This window comes from Heterocephalus glaber, unplaced genomic scaffold, assembly GCF_053883595.1.
Source record: "Heterocephalus glaber isolate CG9 unplaced genomic scaffold, H.glaber_assembly_v1.0 deba00001481, whole genome shotgun sequence".
In the NCBI taxonomy this organism is placed as follows: domain Eukaryota; kingdom Metazoa; phylum Chordata; class Mammalia; order Rodentia; family Bathyergidae; genus Heterocephalus; species Heterocephalus glaber.
Window position 1 is genome coordinate 45,615,932 of NW_028258317.1, and position 19,430 is coordinate 45,635,361.

The window sequence follows — 19,430 nt, forward strand, 5'->3', positions numbered from 1 at the left end:
CTCTGACTTTTGTCTGGGGCTGCACGTTTCAAGGGTTACGGGTGTTTTCTTCATTCGGAAACCTCTGTCCGACACCTGGTTGGGAAGCCCTGCAGAAGGCATTACACAACCATCACGCCCAGCCTGCAGCCCTGCTGCAGTGCCCACCCATGATCTTTATCTAAAGAAACTGCGTGACTGGCCATTCAGAAGTTTGACCCTTTACAGTTTCCGTCCGCTCACTAGGAGGCGCTGCGGCGGCGGCGCCCGGGGTTGTAGTGGGCCGGGGAGTTGGGCTGTCAGCAGAGGCTCGTGACCATGGAGCGGGGCTCTGAGTCTGGGGCCGTGAGGCGGCACCGCGTCGGAACCGAGCGCCGGGAAGGACTGGCAGCCATGCTGCAACCGGAGAGGGAGGCGCCGGCGCAGGAGCCCCCGGTAGACACCTGCGGCGGTGTCTCCAGGACTCGGAAGAGGAGCCCGGCGGGCGGCGGCGGCGGCGAGAGCCAGGGCGCAGGCGCTGGGCTGTCCGAGGCGCGCGCCGCGCTGGGGCTCGCGCTGTATCTGCTCGTGCTCTGGGCGCTCGTGCAGCTTTCCCTGCAGCGGCTCGTGCTGCGCCGGCCCTCTGGGCACCACGGCGAGTTCGACGCGCGCCAGGCAAGGTAGGCACAGCTCGCGCGTCCCTCCGCGGCCCCGGGGCGCCAGGCCCCGCGCTCCCGAGTGCAGTGGGGTGGCCTTGCGCCTCCTTCTGGGGTGCGAACTGCAGAGATGGAGGGCGGGGTGCCCAGTTTAGCTCGTGGGGCATATTGGGGGTGGCCAGGTGAATTGAGCCTGTTTGTTTCTCTCTTCTGCCTGGCGGTCAGATGCCTTGGTTATTAGCCCCCCCCCCCCAGCAGTTTCCAATTTGTTACCTTGATTAGCGCTTCTACCTTTCAGTTGAAATGTATGTGCCTGTCGTTTGGTGGGGAGTATTAGAAGAAGTTGTTGGAAGGGGCCACTGTACTGTGCAGACCTTCGGAGGGTTATAGTTCCCAAATCCTGAAAGCTGTGATGTCTGCCAGTGGGAGACCATTCGTTCAAATTTTGCAGTTTCGCTTATCAGATTGTCCTTGGGCCCCCTGGATTAGTGATTGTGCAAGGTTTGACTTTTTAAAAGAGACATTCTGCTAGGAAAGGTGATTAAGTAAAAGATACTGTAAATTTGTGAAATCATAGGGTAGCACAAAGAGTTTCAACAACCATTGTGTTTTAACTTCTTCTTTCAGTACTAAGTGCTGAAAGCTTATTTTCCTAAGGACTTTCTGGATCCTGTCCTCTCTTTTCTTCACTTGCAGTGAAAAGACCAAAAAAATTTTTTTTTTGTTTTTGTTTTCATTAGAGGTACAGTGGGTTTTGGCCTGAATTGAAGTTATTAGGTCCTGCTTGCACAGCAGAAAGATTCAATTCTTCACTGTCAAAAGTTTTTCTTTCCTTAACCTCTTGATTGTCCTTGGTTATAGTTTTCTGCTACTTAGAGTTGTTAACCCAGAGGCCCACTAAAGCTGTATTCTGACCTATCTAGTCTTCAGGAGCCACACATTTTGAATATAATTCCTAGTCTTTATATTGTTATGATAAGGGTTATTAGAAGTGGGGAGTGAGGTGGGTGGAGAAAATTTTGAAGATCTTAACTCCTGGGAGGCAAAATGATGTAACTACAAATGCTTTTCTCAGGGTATCTGAAATAACTAAGGGCATTCATTTTTATGTGAGAAATCGAAGAACTAAGTTTTGGAAGAGGAAAAAGCAGGAAACATGCTTCATGCTAAGTTTTAGTTTTAAATCCACAAGTGTTTGTCATCATCATTCTTTTGGTTGCTTCCAGGGATTATCTTGAACATATAACAGCCATTGGCCCCAGGACTACAGGAAGTCCAGAAAATGAAATTCTGACGGTGCAGTACCTTTTGGAACAGATTAAACTCATTGAAGTTCAAAGCAGCAGGCTTCACAAGATTTCAGTAGATGTACAGCGCCCCACAGGCTCCTTTAGCATTGACTTCTTAGGAGGTTTTACAAGCTACTATGATAATATCACCAATGTTGTGGTAAAGCTGGAACCTAGAGATGGAGCCCAGCATGCTGTCCTGGCTAACTGCCATTTTGACTCAGTTCCAAGTTCACCAGGTGTGTATCTGTTTTGCAAACATTTTAAGTCATTGAAATGCAGAAAGTTTTTAAGATAACCCCAAGCTCCTTGTGGGGACCATTTTTGTGGTTAAATGTTTTTTGTGGTTAAATTTTTTTTTCATTCTGTTAGAAGACAGGATAATTAGTATCAGTATTGAACCTAATCATTCATTATTCTCTTAAATGCTTTGTTATCATTATTATTATTTTTAACATAATAGCAGCCAGATGACAATACTTGACATGTTTCTGACCTAGCCTTATCAGTGTTACCAACAGTGTGTATGGCCTGTGTCTTAGAATCTGATTCTGCTGCTTCAAATGTTTATGCAGCTAATTCTTGTAGTATTAGGCTTTGGGAACACTGGGTAAAGGATAGTCTGTGACTTTAAGGAATGCAGAGTTTGGTGGACATCACTGCTAGTATATTCTGTTGAACTGTGGAGTGAGAATTTTGGTCCACTGGGAGTGTGGCATATTGTTAGAGATGAGTTTAAATTCTTGCTCTGAAAAAATATAGGCAAAATAGAATATAGTACTTGATGTTTAGGACAGTGCCTAATAACCATAATTGTCAAATGAATGAGAATTCCCAGAACTATTTCCACTTATAAAAACAAGATTCCTCAGGAAAATGTTTTCAGTAGTTAAGGTAGTTAAGGTAGGTAGGTGACAAGGTCTGAGGTGGGTTAAGGTAGGTAGTCAAGGGAGGTAAGGTAGGTAGGTGATAAGATCTGAGGTGGCATCTGGCTCAGCTTCCTTATTTGACACTGGAGTAAATTTAGCTGATCACTATTGATGAGAGGTGGAATTGGGATCAAATGCTGGGTTTCCTGCCTTGTTAGTTCTTGCAGCTGCATTTGGAAGGAAGGAAAAGTTGTTGAGTCTAACTAATGACCCTTTTGGCAGAATTCGTAACTGAGGGATCCCTCAGTTTCTCATCTATTAAATGGAAATATAATAGTAATTTCCTAATAGTGTTGTTCAAAGGATTAAAATATCCTAGAACAGCACCTCTAGGGAAAAATCTACCATTTTTTCTTTTGGTGTTGATTTTAAAATTAATGCTTTTAGATTACTTGAATTTATAGTAGCTCCAGTATAGTTACATAAAATATTGCTTGATAAAACAATTCAGATCAGAATACTTTAATTGGAAAGCTAGACAATTACATTTAGACTGTACTTTGCTTTTTCAGAAGTTAGTATGCCCACATTTGCTGTATAAAGGCAGAAGTATCTTTGTGTGTTCTGAGGAAACGCTTTTCAAAGAAATAATAAAACAAATGTCACCCCACTTAAATAGTATCATTATTATGATGCTCAAATTCTGGGAGGGCACAGATAAACACCATGGTTGCTGAAGAACAATCATGTAAGATGTGTATACAAATATCAAATCGGTGTAGAGGCAGAAAAAAATAATTTTCCCTATACCCTTCATAATTTTTAGATAGCATAGACCCCTAAATTATGAAAAGATAGACAAGAAAAAGTTAATTGCTGTATATATCTCATGTATACATGGGTGATATCCAGAGAAACTGAGTCAGACTCAGAGATGTATAGCATCTAGTTTGTATACCATCTTCGACAAGGAGCCAAGAGAGAGAAAAAGGACTTTTAGTCTCTGTGGGCAGTACAGCGTGACAAGGAGGACACAGTACATAGTAAATAAAGGCTAGTTAGTAAAGTTTGTCGTCTAGAGAATAGACTTCCTCTGGGGCTGTCTGTAGGCTAAGAAGGGTCGACAGTTGTCTTTGGTGATCAACCCTTGCCCCTCCTTGTCTTGAGGGAGCAGGGCAGACAGTTTTTCTTGAACTATCTACTTCTCAGTTGCCTTTAGCTCAAAATAATCTGTGTTTTGGGATGACATATATGGCCACCTTTTGTAAACACAGTGCCAAATTGGAGTCCATTAATTAAAAGATGGCATTCTTGTGAACCATTAGAACCTGTTTTTACATAAAATTTTATAGGAACACCCATATCAACAAATCTCAAGGAAATGTTTGTAAATAGTAAATTAAGATATATCATGCACAGGTACAAATTCTCTATGATGAATGTTATCATTATATATATATCTAAAATGTGCCAATAAAATAAAAAGAAAAAATTATCTATTACATGTTCGTCAGACAGGCTATCACCCAAATCTTTTAGTGGATGATCTAATTGAAGCATGAGTTTTCTCTCCTTTCCTTTTTCTCTTTCTTTCTGTGATCTAGGGTTTGTTTGTTTTGGGGTTTTTTTGAGTTCAGGATGACCTTAAACTCACTATGTAGTCCAGGCTGGCCTCAAACTCACAGAGATCCTCCTGCCTCAGCCTCCTAAGTGCTGAGATTACAGGTATGCATGCGCCACAGCACCTGGCTTGATGCTGGAGTTTGAACCAGGGTCTTGTGCATGTTAGCTAACTCTGCGATTGAGCTACTCCTCCACTCCCATAACTATTGTTTTAAAAGTTCTTCTCAGCACTGTACCTGGAACTCAGGAATTGATAGCAATTTGGAGTAATATTACCCACAGAAAGGCCTTAATTTGTCTTCTTGGGTCTGTTATATAGTTCTCCAGGTCACTGATAGAAGAGACATTGAGTTATTTTGGGGGTGGCTTCAATTTTAGTGTTAATTCTAAATGGAAAATGTGGTTGGTTAATGACCCAACCTGTTTAGGTACTGTACTGTTTGATACTGTCCTCTTTCTTTCACTTTGTTAAAGGTATTTCACCTTTCTGTAGTTCTCTTCTAAAACAGCAGAAGTATTAGTATAAGGGAAAATAAGTGGACAGTTTTAACTTATTAAAATTAATCCTATAAAGATAGATGCCTTTAAATATCTTTTTTTACTTTGAATAAAGAAAAATTTTGTTTGCTTTTTACTTTCAAGTAACTCACAAAATAAAATGTTTGTATCATTTGGTTTCTGGAAAGTGGCACTATTTACTGTGTATGTCTCACTTGATAGTAGATAATTCTTATATGTTTCACTTTGACTAAAATTCAATCCAGTAATCACCGCTAAGACAGTGTGTGTTCTTGAGTAGGAATAGCGCCTGGAATTTAATGTAGCCTAAACAAGCATTTTATTTAGCTGGCTACGGGGCCTTTTTTTCAGCTTATAAAGAGAAGGAAAAATAAACATTGATTGCCTTCCAGGTGCTGGGCATTGGGTGTTATTTTGTGTAATCCTTGCAACAAACCTGTGAGGTGGATGTCATTAGCTTGCTTTATAGTTGAAATAGTGGAGTAAAGCAGCAGAGCTAAAGTTTACTTCTAAGTTTTTCCTGCTCTACAATACCCATAGTACCCTGCCTCCTGGAACATAGGTCCAGAAATGCTGTTGCCTGAGTTATGATAGTATTTATTTTGAATCCTCTTTAAATTTATTGTGGAGAATTATAGACATAGAGAAAAACAGTTTAAATGCATCCATCACTGAGGTGCAACAGTCCAGTCCTCTTTTCTACCTCAACCCCCCACTCCTTGATGATGATGATGACTTTTTTTTTGGTACTGGGGTCGGACTCAGGACCTTGCACTTGTGAGGCAGGTGGCAGAACCACTGAGCTAAATCCCCAGCCCTCCTTGATTATTTTGAAGCAGATCTTAGCTGTATTGGTTCCTGGGTAACTGTTTCAGTCTACACTGCTGAAAGAGAAGCATCCTTTTTGACAATGTTAGCAATACCTTGAGTTATCGCCACCTGTGAAACCAAACATTAAAGTTGGAGATGAAGCTCAGTTGTAGAGTGTTTGCCTAGCATGCAGTGGGCCCTGGGTTTGATCTCCAGCACTGTAAAACATCCTCCCCTCCTCCTGAAAAACTTAATTCCTGAGTATCATTGAATAGCTAGTCAATTCCTTTTCCTCCTGCAGTGCTTTTAAAAAAATCAAGGTACTAGAGTCGTCTATCTGTTAATTAGCATACAGAATTTCTTTTTCTGTTTTTTTTTTTTTCTTCAGAATTTCTAAATTAAGAAGAGGGTAGGAGATATGACTAAGTTCTCTACTTCAGTACAGGACTTAGGGATACAACTTAGGTCATTATTCTCCTTTCCTGTGTCTTACTAAATAGTTGTATTTGTACTTTTTCATCACATGCTTCCCTTGGAAAAACATTTAAAAATTCTATACTGTCCAAACTGACCTCTGCAATGTGGAATTATCTACAGCTTTTATGATTTTTATAAGAAAACAAAAGTGGGTGGGTTGGGAGATGGAGGAAGCCATGTGTTTAGAAGTGAGTTTAATACAGAGGATGTTAATAAGGATAAAGGGTGACACAAATGGCCTTGGGTTGCTGAGAATGCCAGTTTTTAGTATGACTGTGTGTCTGTCTCACTTAGTTGATTTGTTCAGCAGATACTGTGTGTCTTCATTGAGCCAGGCACTGTTCTAGGTACTGGTTATAAGTCAGTGAGCAAACCAGACAAAGAACGTTGTGAGGCTTATCCCCAGCGGATGTAATCATCACCCGATGATGACAGAGCTGTGCTTCTGGTCATGTTGCTATTGTGATGCTTCTCTGAGGAGACACCACCATTCTTAGCCATAATGGTTCATAATGTAAAGGCTTTGGAGTCTGAGAAGCAAATATGTTTTCTCTGATTTTAAGGTGCCAGTGATGATGCAGTTAGTTGTTCAGTGATGCTGGAAGTCCTTCGAGTCTTGTCAACATCTTCAGAAGCTTTACAGCATGCTGTGGTGTTTCTCTTCAATGGTGCTGAGGAAAATGTCTTGCAAGTGAGATTTTACTATTCTGAGTAATAATAATAATAGCTAACATGCATTTTTATTCATATGAGTAGTATCAAAATGATATCCAAAGAAATATTTTATCTTGGAGTATTAAAAAGTCCATTTAAGGGCCGGGGATTTAGCTCAGTGGTTTCGTCGCCTGCTGTGCAAGTGCAAGGACCCGAGTTCAATCCCTGGTACCAAAAAAAAAAAAAGTCCATTTAAGGGGTGGGGATTTAGCTCAGTGATGCCGCCACCTGCCTTGCAAGTGCAAGGTCCTGAGTTTGATCCTTGGTACCAAAAAAAAAAAATTCATTTATGTAGTAGACATGTTCAGTATTTGAAAAACTCAGTTTAGAGTAGGTCATCCTGGCAGTGGCAGTATTTGATTCTTCTTTATTTTTCTTTTTTGTGGTACTAGAAATTGAACCTATGGCCATTGCGCTGAGTTATATCCCAGCTCTTTTTAAAAATTTTTAAATTTTGAGATAGGGCCTCACTAAGTTGCTGAATTGTCCAGGCTAGGCTTGACCTGGCAGTCCTCCTGCTTGCCCTGCCTGAGTGCTGGGATTATAGGCATGCACCACACCTGACTTCTGCTGATTTTTTACTCTGTTGTTGCAGAGATGTTTTTAGGCAGGCCCACAGCGTGCATGCTCACCCGTATGGGCTTTGTCTTCTCTGCTTCTATTCTCTTTGCTCTTTCATACAGCCTCACACTTACCAAGAATGTTGTTTAGCACCGCTCATAGTAATCAGGCTGCCTCTGTGATAGATGACTTTTCACTGAGTAACCTGCACATGGTTATTATGCATAGAAATACAAATATCTTTAAGAAATGATTATTTTGTTTTCATATTCTTTTTATTATATCAAAAACTTTAAGATGGTTTCTCTCTTTCTTCTTAAGGCCAGTCATGGTTTCATTACTCAGCATCCATGGGCCAGCTTGATTCGTGCATTTATTAACCTGGAGGCAGCAGGTGTAGGAGGGAAAGAACTTGTGTTCCAAACAGGTATGTGAGACTGTGCCCTGTATATTTTAATGCAATTCTGGTTTTTATGAAAGTAGAAAGTGGGAACTTTAATCCCTGTAACCTGTAATCTCTTGAGTGAACATTCTTTTTAAGGTATGAAGTGGTTTCAATTTGTCTTTGTTAAAATTTTGTAGCTAATAATATTAGTAGCACATAACACTTATATGGTGCTTATTATGTGTAATTCAAAACATCTTCTGTAAGAATCAAGGTATAGTATGTGCAGTACAAATTCCCTATGATGAATATGATCATTATGTATATCTAAAATTTACCAATAAACTTAATTTTTAAAAAAGGTGTGTGTGTGTAGTATCATGTTCCCCCTACACGCCCGCCCCCACATTGGGAATTGAGCTGAGGGCCTTTGCCCTGAGCTATATCCCCACCCCTTTATTTTTACTTTGAGATAGGGTCTCACTAAGTTGCCCACGATGGGCTGGATCTTGTAATCTTCTGCCTCAGTTTTCCACGGTGCTGGGATAACAGGCCCGCACCATGATGCTCAGCTCATATGTTTAAAGTCTTTTAATCCTCAAAACAACATGAGGAGTAAGTACTGTTATTACTCCAGTTTTATAGAAGAGGAAACAGGCCAGAGAAAATAACTTGCTGAAGTGTCACAATTGGTAAATGACAGAATAGGATTTGAAGGTAGGCATCCAGGTTCAGAGAGTTTACCCTTAACCACTAGCCAGCCTAGATGGTGAACATAGAACTTTTCTAAGGATAATAAGATATACAATTGATTAATATTAACTTGTCATCTTTCTTAGAATTCAAAGCTCATAGATTTGTTAAGTCAGGACTACCAATATCTGACATTAGAAGTTTCATGCCATTTCCCTGCTCAGTTAGAAATTTGGGTATGTAATTTATCCATTTATATAACATTTGCCAGGAGTTTTAATATTGACTAGTGTGTTGACTGAGGTGGGGTATGGGAAGTAAGTAATGTGACATGGGAATTTGTAGCACCCTTGAAAGACATGTATTTAAGTTATTAAGTTATGCTAAATATGTTTTTATAACCTAAAGAGTGCCATAATTAAAGGTTCTCTGTCCAACTTACTTTAAATAATTTTTACTCTTCAAATAGATGTATATTTTACTTCCACTAAACCCTTTGAGAATCTCAAGGTCATAAGGTCAGAAGCAGCAAGGCTCTGCTTTCTATTAAATCTTTCTACTTCCTTTTCATCTGATGAAGCTGGATCCTGATATCTACAGGAGCAAGTAGCTGCTACATTTTTGTCCATTCCCTCTATTTCTTGGACATCACTGAGGATGAGAACATGTGCAGCAACCACCAAATCAAAAAGCAGTAGCACAAAATTCTGTAAGAGAAGACAGTGAGTCTTTCTCCTTGTGAAAATCTCAGGGGTCCATGTGGGCAACAGTGTGTCTGTATATTTTCTCTGTCAGAAATGTTCATTGCCTTTATATTCAGATTCTTAGTTTATTGTTACAACAACCCGTCTTCGTACTTCTCCCCAGAGGTAACCCAGTTTGATGGGCTAGTCTGTACCTTTCTTGATTTTTTTCCCCGTGTGTATGTATTAATATATTCTACACATGAATACTCCAGAGAGGTGAAAACACATGTACCTAGGGTTAGTTAGCTCCAGGCCCAAGTCAGTTCCTTTACTTATTTACATTTATTGAGTACTCACTTGTGCTAGGTCTGCCAAAGTCTTTACTCTTCACTAGATGTATGTAGTTTTAGATAAAAATTCTATAGCTACATAAATTTTAGAAGTAGTTGTATTATCTGGAAGGATACAAACAAATTTAATAACAGTCACAGCTAGATGGTATGTGTTGGTGGAACTGAGGTGACTATTCCTGGAGTGAAAGTGGGTGAAATGTAAAATACCAGTTTGAACTGTCTGTTGTTTCATGAAGTTAAGATTAGAATTGGCGTTACTGCTTTACTTATACTCTCTATAGTTTTCTGTATTGTTTAAAGTTTTACAGTACATGTTGTACTTTAATAATAAAGCAAAAACCATACTTGGGAGTCATTAGCAGTATATATACAATTTAAATGTTACTCATTTAAAAATCTCCATATTTCAAAAATTAATTTTTTTTTTGTAGATCATCCTACAGAAGATTTGTAGAGAAGGTCTGTCCCTTTTCTCTCAGTTTTTGTATTTTTTCCTATTTTTGGAGCTAGTTCTTGTGGTTAAACTGCATACCTGAGAGCTGGATGCTTTTTAACATCCCAGTACCTTTCCTGTATCCCTTTCACTTCTGATACCCCTCCCCACAAAAGACTAGCTTTTTTGTGAATATGTCTTTCAGAAAGCTAGCTAGTGTTTCCTTGTTTGACTAAAAGAGGATAACGGCCTTTCTTCCCTGCCTCTAGACTTAGAATTGTGCTAGGGAGCATATACCAGATGGCTCTGTCCTCGGCTCCCCGCCCCCCCCCCTTTCCCTCTGTGTGGCAATACTTGTCCTGTTATGGAAACTTTGCAGATAAAACACTTTGTATTGGACAGAGGATTTAGCTCAGTGGTTCTGCCGCTTGCCTCACAACCCCAGGACCCAAGTTCAATCCTCATTACCAAATAAAACCCAAAAAACAAAAAAACGCTTTGTACTCCCAACTGTGCTCATTGTCACCTCCAAGAAAGATGTTCATTTAGGGAATTTTTAGTTACTAGAATAATTTTTTAAAAGACTGCCTAATTTTTTAAAAGAAGAACTAGAAAGACTAGTTTATCAGATCAGTGACTTAGGAAGGCTTGATTCAGTAATTGGGAAGGTATTATAAAATTCAAGCTTTTAAAATTTAAACAGATTGGGCTGGGGATTTAGCTCAGTGGTTCCACTGCCTGCCTCGCAAGCGTAAGGTCCTGAGTTCCATCCCCGGTACCAAAAAAAAAGGGTAAAATTTAAACAGATTAAAACAGTAACATATGTTCCTTTTAAAAAAAATTTATGTATTAGCCAGGCATGGTGGTGGTTACCTGTAATCCCAGCTACTCAGAAAGCTGATGCAGAAGGATTACAAGTTCAAGGCCACCTTGGGCAACTTAGTCCGTGATTGCAAATAAAATAAAAAGGGCTAAGGATATAGTTTGATGGTAGAGCATGGGTCTAGCATGTGAGCATGTGTAAATCTCCAGGGTGAGCAGCAAAATGGTCATAGAATCTTTTATTTTCCCTTATGAAAATACCAATATCCCTGTATTTTTGCCAACCAAAGCAAACTATTGTTACAGTTTAGTCTTCACTTTTCTGGAATTTTTGTGTGTACATATTTGTTTGTGTTTGAGTGTGTGTGTGTTTGTAGAGAGTAGAAAAGAAATTTACAAAAAATGGGATCATATTCTCTCTACTTTAAACCTTAAGGATGTATTGTTTTTTAAATTATAGCTTTATTGAGATATAACTCATAACCTATAATTTGCTAATTTAAAATGTAAAATTCAGCATTGTAAATGTATATTTAGTTATGCAGTCATCATTATCATAATCTTAGAACATATTTTATCACATCTGAAAGGAATTTTTACTTATTAGCAGTCACTTGCCCAGGCAAGCACCTGTCAACTTTCTCTCTTTACAGATTTGCCTGTTCTAGATATTTCCTTTAAATGTGGTCTTCTGTATATGGTGTCTTTTCCTCTGTATGATTTGAGGTTCACTGTGTTATATGATGCATCAGTACTTTGTCTTTTTTTAATGGCTGAATAACCCATTATCTGTATGTACCACAGTTTGTTTACTCGTCAGCTCATGGACATTTGGAGTATTTTCATCCTTAGGCTATTATGAATAATGCTGCTGTGAGCTTTCATTTGGAAGTCTTTGCATGAGCACGTTATTTCCATTTTTGGAGGAGTAGATACTTAAGGAGTATAAATTTATGTTTAAATTCCTAAAAAATTATGAAACTAAACAATTGTGTGTTTGTTTGTTTATTTATTTATTGTGCTACTGGGGCTTGAACCCAAGGCCTTGCACATGCTAGGCAAGTATTCCAAGTTTTATTTGGAAAGAAATACAAATTTTTTTGTTGGGTACTGGGGATTGAACTTAGGACCTTGCACTTGCAAGGCAAGTGTGGTGCCACTGAGTTAAATCCCTGGCCCAAGAAATACAAATTTAAACAGCAATAATTTTTAAAAATAATTATATTGGCAAAAAAATGAGTGTGATGGTAAGACTGGTGCTGGCGAGTATAGAGAAATAGGCATTTTCATATAATATTGGTAGAAATGTAGGTTGCCTTTTGGCAATATGTATTATCATTTGAAATGTGCAGACTCTTCCAGCAACTTCAGCTTCTGGGAGTTTATCCTACAGACATGACATGGATACATAATCTAAATATTACATAGTCATCTTGACTTTTTTGAGTGAAAAATTTAGAATACCTGTAAGGTCAGTAAGTAGCAGATTGGCCATATAGATGGTGACTTAAATTCTATTTTGTTGTCCATCATTAATTTTTCCTTCTCTATAGAAAAACCATTTCTCTCATCTTAAAGAAAATTACTTTTCCCCTAACCCCAACTACTATCTCATTTCTCTTGATTCTTCACTGCAAAATTCCTCAAAAGAATAGCCTATGACATAACAGTCTCTAGTGCCTTTGCTTCTATTTTTTTTTTCTTTTGAGACAGTGTCTTGCTTTGCAGTTAAGGCTGGCCTTGAATTTACTATGTAGCACAGGCAGGCCTCGAACTTACTGTGATCCTCCTGCCTCAGCCTTCCGAGTGCTGGGATTATAGGCATGCACCATTATGCCTGGTTTTGCATCTGTTCTTGCAGTTTGCCTCCCTACTTTACCAAAACTGCTCTCAGAAAAGTTGCATTCGCAAATTCAGTGATCAATTTTCAAGTCTCGTCTTATTTGGCTTCAATAATAATATTTGCCACTCTTTGTCTGCCTTCTTTGTTAATTCCTCCTTTTTTGTTTCTTCTGTGTGTTAATGCCACCTTCCAAAGATAGGAGTAAGTAGAGCAGTGGAGATGATGCTGTGGGTCTACTTTACTGAATTTCATTCTAGCACCAACTTCAGCCTCCCCTCAGTATCACACATGGCCCATGAACTTTGTATGAAGAAAGTTGGGGTTCATTCTTTAAGAAGAAATTAAAAAACAACACACCTGTGTAAGCATCATAGCGTTTAGATATTGGCAGGAGAAAGAATGCAAATTGAAAATATATCTATGTGTGCCTGCCATCTTTTTCTCTAGGATAATTAAGATAAAAGCTTTCTGGAGGAGGCAGGTTAGGGAAGCAAGTAAGCACTAATTTTGTAATTAAATGACATAAGCTCAAACCTCAAGACCATAGTGGTTGAATGCTCTAAGTGTGGAACCTTGGACAAGTCACATAACCCTTCCAAATATCAAGTTTCTCATTTGTACAAGTGATACTGTTGGTACCTACCTCTTATGATTAATAATCTCATAATAAAACTTCAGGGCTTAATTTCTCATTTAAGGGGCTCCCTTTTGCTTTGTTTGTATCATGGGGATTGTCTCACTCAGGAACTGATCTGTCTCCTGAGACCCCTCCCCTGTTTACACTCAAACTTGACCTATCCACAACCTGTAGACCTCAGAGGGTGATCCATAAGAGGCTAGAATAGGGCTAGAGCACTTCCATGCTGCAGTAGACTCTATAAGGGGGTTAAAGGCCAGGTAGCAGACTTTTAAAACTAAATCCCTTTCTTGCTAATGGATCTTATATTTTCTAAAATAATTTTTGTACTTTTTTTGGTACAGTGCATAAAATGAACTTTATTATTGTTAGGTGTCTTTTATTTCATTACAAGAAGAGCTCACTGCTTGTGTTTGGCTTAATAAATTTTTACAAATGCAATATAATACTGTAGCCACTACCTAGATCAAGAGAGAGAATATGATGGGTAAGAAGCCTTTGTAGCCCTTCTCAGTCATTCCTACCCCAAATGGTTACCATGATACTGACATATCTTGATAGATTTAATTTTGCATGTGCTAAATAAAATATAAGCAAACTGAGTCTAGCAAGTTAAATATACAAATCAAGTAATACTTTCCAACCAAATTGAGCAATAATATGGTTTAATATTTGAAAATCAGTCAGTATAATTCACTGTGAGTAAAGGAGAAAAATTATGTCAGTTGATAATCTCAGTAAAATTAGTAAATAAAGGACAGGAATATACTCCTCTATAGCAGCATATTTATCACACTCAAGAAATACTATGATATAAAGCTGCTCAATAAAAATGCACATTCAGATTTCTCCAGTTGTTCCAATACTATTCTAGTTGTTTTTTAGACTTTTTTTTAGGGGGGAATCAAATTCGGGTCCTTGCATTTGCAAGGCAGGCGGTGCAACCACTGAGCTAAATCCCCGGCCCTTTTAGACTTTTAAAAAACTTTCATAGTACATATTTGCAGTAGATAATTATTATATTCACTGTAGGGAATTGGTATATGTACCTAACACATTTCAATTCTTTTCTTAAACCCTTTCCCCTAACCCTTTTCATTTTTCTAGCATCAGATTCATTTATTTGTCTTATAAGACCTTATACAGTTAATTAACATATATATAGATTAAAAACCAGACTAATCTGCCAAAGAACATAAAAACCATGTAAGATAGGGCTAGGGATTTAGCTCAGTGGTTCTCCTGCCTGCCTTGCAAGCACAAGGTCCCGAGTTTGATCCCCGGTACCAAAAAAAAAACCCCAAAAAACAAAAACAACCATGTAAGATAGTTGTACTGAGTCATGGTACACTTTTAGATACATTGTCCACATTGGATTACAATGTCTTTTTTTCCTATTATCTGTCTTTTATCTCATACTTTATGTATATTGAGTTTTTCATATAAACCGTGCAATATTTGAGCTTGTATGTCTGAGTTAGTTTGCTTAACATTATAGTGTCAAGGTGCATCCATTTTCCTACAAATGATTCAAGGTTATCCTTCTTTATGGGAGAATCGTACTTCATTGTATATAAATACCACATTTTCTTTATTCATCTGTTGATGGACATATAGCCTATTTCCAAGATTTAGCTGTTATGAATTGTGCTGCTATAAACATGGGTATGCATACATCACTGGTATGATGTCTAGATACCTTGAAGGGGAATAGCTGGATCAAATGGAATTTTTAGTTTTAGTTTTTTGAGGAATCTCCATACTGATTTCCATAGTGGTTGTAATAAGATTGATTCAGTTCTGATATTTATTGATTTTTTTTGTCTATTTGATCTATTTGTGACAGTGGGGTATTGAGGTCCCCCATTACAATTGTATCAGTACTTATTTGACTTTTCATGTCTGTTAATATTTCATATAATTGGGTGCACAAATCCACTTTGTCTGCAAATAGAATAGTAATCCCTGCTCTTTTCAACAACAGGAAAATACCATGACAGGGATAAATCAATACATATCACTTATAACCATCAAGGTAAATGGGCTCAATTCACCATTCAAAAGAAACAGACTGGCCGAATGGATCAAGAAGCAAGATCCAACAATATATTATATACAATAAACACATTTAATTAAAAAAGAAATTCATAGACTGAAAATCAAAAGATGGAAAACAATATGTGACAGAAACCCAGTAAGAAGAAAAGAAGAAAAAAAAGTCCGCTTCAGGGCATGTCTTCACTGTAACTGGTAGACAGAGTGAGTGGACAGAGCCCGGATCCATGTTGATTAATGCCAGCAAGCCAGCTGTAGTTTTACAGCAGGGTAGTGGATAATCCCAGCAACCCTGCACCTTTACTTCCACTGAAGTTTAGGTTGGATTCTGCCTCTGAGGCTGGAACCTGGTTTATTCAGCCTGGAACACTCCATGTTGGCTTGAACTCAGCTTCTTCACCTTCTGCTGACTTGAACTCCATTCTGTCTGACCGTGATACTGGGAGTGACCAGATGGAGATAGCCAGCAGTTGCTCTGAGTTCTTAGCTCAGTTGGCCTCTCTTCAAGATGGCTACCAGCCAATTACCTTCTCCTGGGGGACATCTGAACCCAAATAACTCATCAGCCATTGTGGTCCACTGAGTCCACGACTCCGTTCCACTGGTGTGTTTCTCTGTGGAAGCCCCTGGGTTGCCACTAGTCACTGCCCATCTGCAGATTTGAGCCACCCCTTCCACACAGTGAGTCAGGGCTGAGGAGAAAGTGCCACCTGCCACCTCCTTCTGCTTTGAGGTCTCTTTGCTCTCCCCATGGGCTTCAATTCTTGCTTCAGATCCTTATTAGGTCCTGCAGACCCACTTCCCTACTTCTCTTTCTCACGTTCCTATATTCTGGCATCTGGACACCAAATCTCGGAGAGGCTGTTTCTCTGATGTTCACCAATCCTCCTTTTTTTTTTTCCCATAGTGGTTGTATCAGTTTGTACTCCCACCAACAAAGTACTTGTAATAAGTACTTTGAAATTATGTAGTTATCCTGTTCCCACCAAAGTTTGATCTTAGTTTTAGCAATCATTGATAATTCTTGCCTCAGACCATTTTTACTGTTTGCCACATACTGCGTTTGCTAGCTTCATCATTCCGTCATCTTAATCATTGGAATTGTAGTGCAAGGGAAGCTTTCATTTTTCCTCTTTTTTTGTGTGTAATTATAGTATTTCAGTATTTTTTTTTTTTTTTTGGTACCAGGGATTGAGCTCATGACCTTGTGCTTGCAAGGCAGGTGCGATGCTACTGAGCTAAATCCCTGGCCCCAATTATTTCAGTATTTCATTCTGTATGTACATTCTGTCTCCTGTTCTTAGGGCACTGCAGTTAATCTTATGCTAGACTTTTTCATTGTATCCCATGTACATTTCTGAATATCCTATCCTTTTTTCTTTCTGTTTTAAAATATATTAATCATAATATTTTAAATCTGCGCCTAGGGGCTGGGGATGTAACTTAGTGGTAAGGCACTTGTCCATCATGTGTGAGGCCTTGGGCTCATTCTCTAGCACTGGGGGAAAAAAAAGTCTATGGCTCTTAACTCCAGTATTTGAATCTCCTGTGTGTTTATTGCTGTAATGTCCCTTCATCCTTTGTTGATTTCTTTTAATGTAGGAAAGCAATTTGATAATTTGTTTACAAAGTTATAAAAATCCTAGATTCTCTGAAATGCAGTTACTTGATCTGTTACTTTGTCAATTTATTGCTAATTTTTGCTATAACGTACGATCCTAGAATCTCAGCCTTATTTCTTGCTTATGTCACATTTTGGTTCCTGAATAACTGCAGTCATACTCCATGATCATGTTCCAGATGTCTAATTCATTCTGAAATCTGGGATGAAGGGTAAGCCCTTATTAGGGATTATTGACCTCAAAGCCAAAGTTAAAGAGGAGTAAGGAATGACTTTTAAAAGTCTGCTGGGTTGAAGGTCATGTTATCCTGCTCACAGTCCAGTGGCCCAAGCACGTCTTGTGGCCAAGCCTGTTGTTAATTGTTTTTGGAAGAGAATTTACTGATTCTACAGGGAGGTATAACAAGTGATGTGGCAAGAGTAGGAATGGGATAATCCTTTTAAAAAATAATTTGATACAGTAATGTAATTTATCCTATGATCCTAAAGAAGAAACTTTCGATTTTGAAGAAAAACTATGTATAAAGATATGAATACAAAATATTAATTATCATAAATTATAAGCCATAGGAATTTAATGGCATAGTCAACAAAGTGTTACTAAAATTATCATTGTCTCTAGCAACATAGGAAAATACATTTAATATGTTTGTTTGGTTTGTTTTGGGTACTGGGGATCAAACTCAGGACCTTGTGCTTGCGAGGCAGGCGGCGGAACTACTGAGCTAAATCCCTGGCCCAATTTAGTGTAATGTTAAGTGAGAGAGCAGTGTGCAAAGTGTACCTTTTGTTTATAGCTATGTACACGTGATTGTACATTTATAAAAAAAGGTATGAAATTGATAGTAATAATTTTAGGATGATAGACTCACAAATTTTTTTTGTTTTCAGATTTAAACTTGTTATAGATGCCATAATTTAATTATTTTTATAATGTTATTTTTCATTCTACAAGTCATATACATATATGAAAGAAGTGTTGAAAATTACAGAAAAAAGGATTAAATTAATTTTGACTACATCTCCAAAAACCATCTTGTCAGTACTTTTGGTATGTTTAAAAAAAAAAATTAGTACTGGGGATGGGGCTGTAGCTCAGTGGTAAAGTGCCTGTTTACCATGTGTTGGGCCCTGGGTTCCAGCACATCCACAAAAAGAAAAACATTAGTGGTATATGTTAAGAAGTTTATGAGGTTAACCTTGTATTTTGTTGTCATGTTTCATTTCAGGTCCTGAAAATCCTTGGTTGATTCAAGCTTATGTTTCAGCAGCTAAACACCCTTTTGCTTCTGTGGTGGCTCAGGAGGTTTTTCAGAGTGGAATCATTCCTTCAGAAACTGACTTCCGTATCTACAGAGATTTTGGGAACATTCCAGGTATTTTATCAGTGGTTATAGGCTGTCGCACAATATTGATTTATCAAAAGTGGGCTTCACGACTGGAAAGTTTGTGAGTAAACAGGATTTTCTGAGAACACATTCTTTTTGTGAAAACTATCCTTTCTGGCACTCTATAGATTTCTTAGTATTTTCCTTTTTTAAACTTCATGCTAATTTAAATGTTTGCCTCCTCTGTATCTTCTGTGACAGAAGAACAGTTTAATACTTTATTCCCAAAAAGTGATAACAGAATCTGCTTTGACTTGCGCTATGGTTTTTACCTATTCATTTGGTGATTTCTATAGCTTAGGTCAGGGATGGTGAACCTTTCAGTTTGCCAAGTGCCAAACTGCAACCCAAAACCCACTTATTTTATCACAGAGTGCCAACGCTGCAATTAAACCTGAATACCAAGGTTTTAGTTTAGAAAAAACAACTCTACATTAACATCTTTTGTCTTAAGATAAAAACACAATAACGTGTGTCATAGGTTCGCCACCACTAGCTTAGGTGAAGCTAAAATTTGGCGCTGGTCTGACAAAGATATAGATAGTGGAGGTTTTTTCTTTTTGTGTCACTGGGGAACCTGGGACATTATGTATGCTAGGCCAAGGCTACTACTGAGCTACATCCCCCAGCCTTAGATGGCAAAGTTTTGATGACCACAAACTCATTTGTGTGATATCTGATGCCTCCCTGTGGAATAGTATACTTCCTCAATCATTATGTATTGAATTATGTACCATAACTATAGATTTTATAAGAATGTAGAAGAGAATTTGTCATTCATTCATAAATATGACAAAGCAACCATCCTACTTCTTTGACATTTTATCTTTTTAGGAATTTAATACCTTGTTTCATAAACTTATTTCTTTCCACAATTCTGGTCAAAAACCAAACTGGACGAGAAGCAAATCAAATTTCCCCATAAGTTCAATGTTGAACCTAACCAGTGAATTTGATTCAGTTCTCATCCAGCTTGATTTGCAACCAGAATCATGGAAAGAATCAAGTTTATGAACCAAGGCCTAAAGCAAGGTTGAT

The 19,430-nt window shown here is 38.3% G+C and overlaps 1 protein-coding gene across 14 annotated transcripts in view; it reads left to right on the forward strand.

Annotated features, from left to right (window-relative positions):
- Positions 1–223: 223 nt before the first annotated feature.
- The window catches only part of Ermp1 (endoplasmic reticulum metallopeptidase 1), a 70,704-nt gene continuing 51,497 nt past the window's right edge, over positions 224–19,430 (forward strand). For 12 of the 14 annotated variants that reach the window (XR_002392474.2, XR_002392475.2, XR_204906.4 and 9 more), the window contains exons 1-5: positions 225–638; positions 1,841–2,142; positions 6,765–6,892; positions 7,798–7,903; positions 18,234–18,380. Coding sequence is in view for 4 of the 14 variants with exons in the window: in XM_087183994.1 (XP_087040120.1) it covers positions 298–638; positions 1,841–2,142; positions 6,765–6,892; positions 7,798–7,903; positions 18,234–18,380 (1,024 nt within the window). In the remaining 10 variants the exon portion in view is untranslated. Of the gene's footprint in view, positions 639–1,840; positions 2,143–6,764; positions 6,893–7,797; positions 7,904–18,233; positions 18,381–19,430 lie in introns of all 14 variants that reach the window. The other 2 variants (XM_087183996.1, XM_087183997.1) reach the window with 1 other exon arrangement.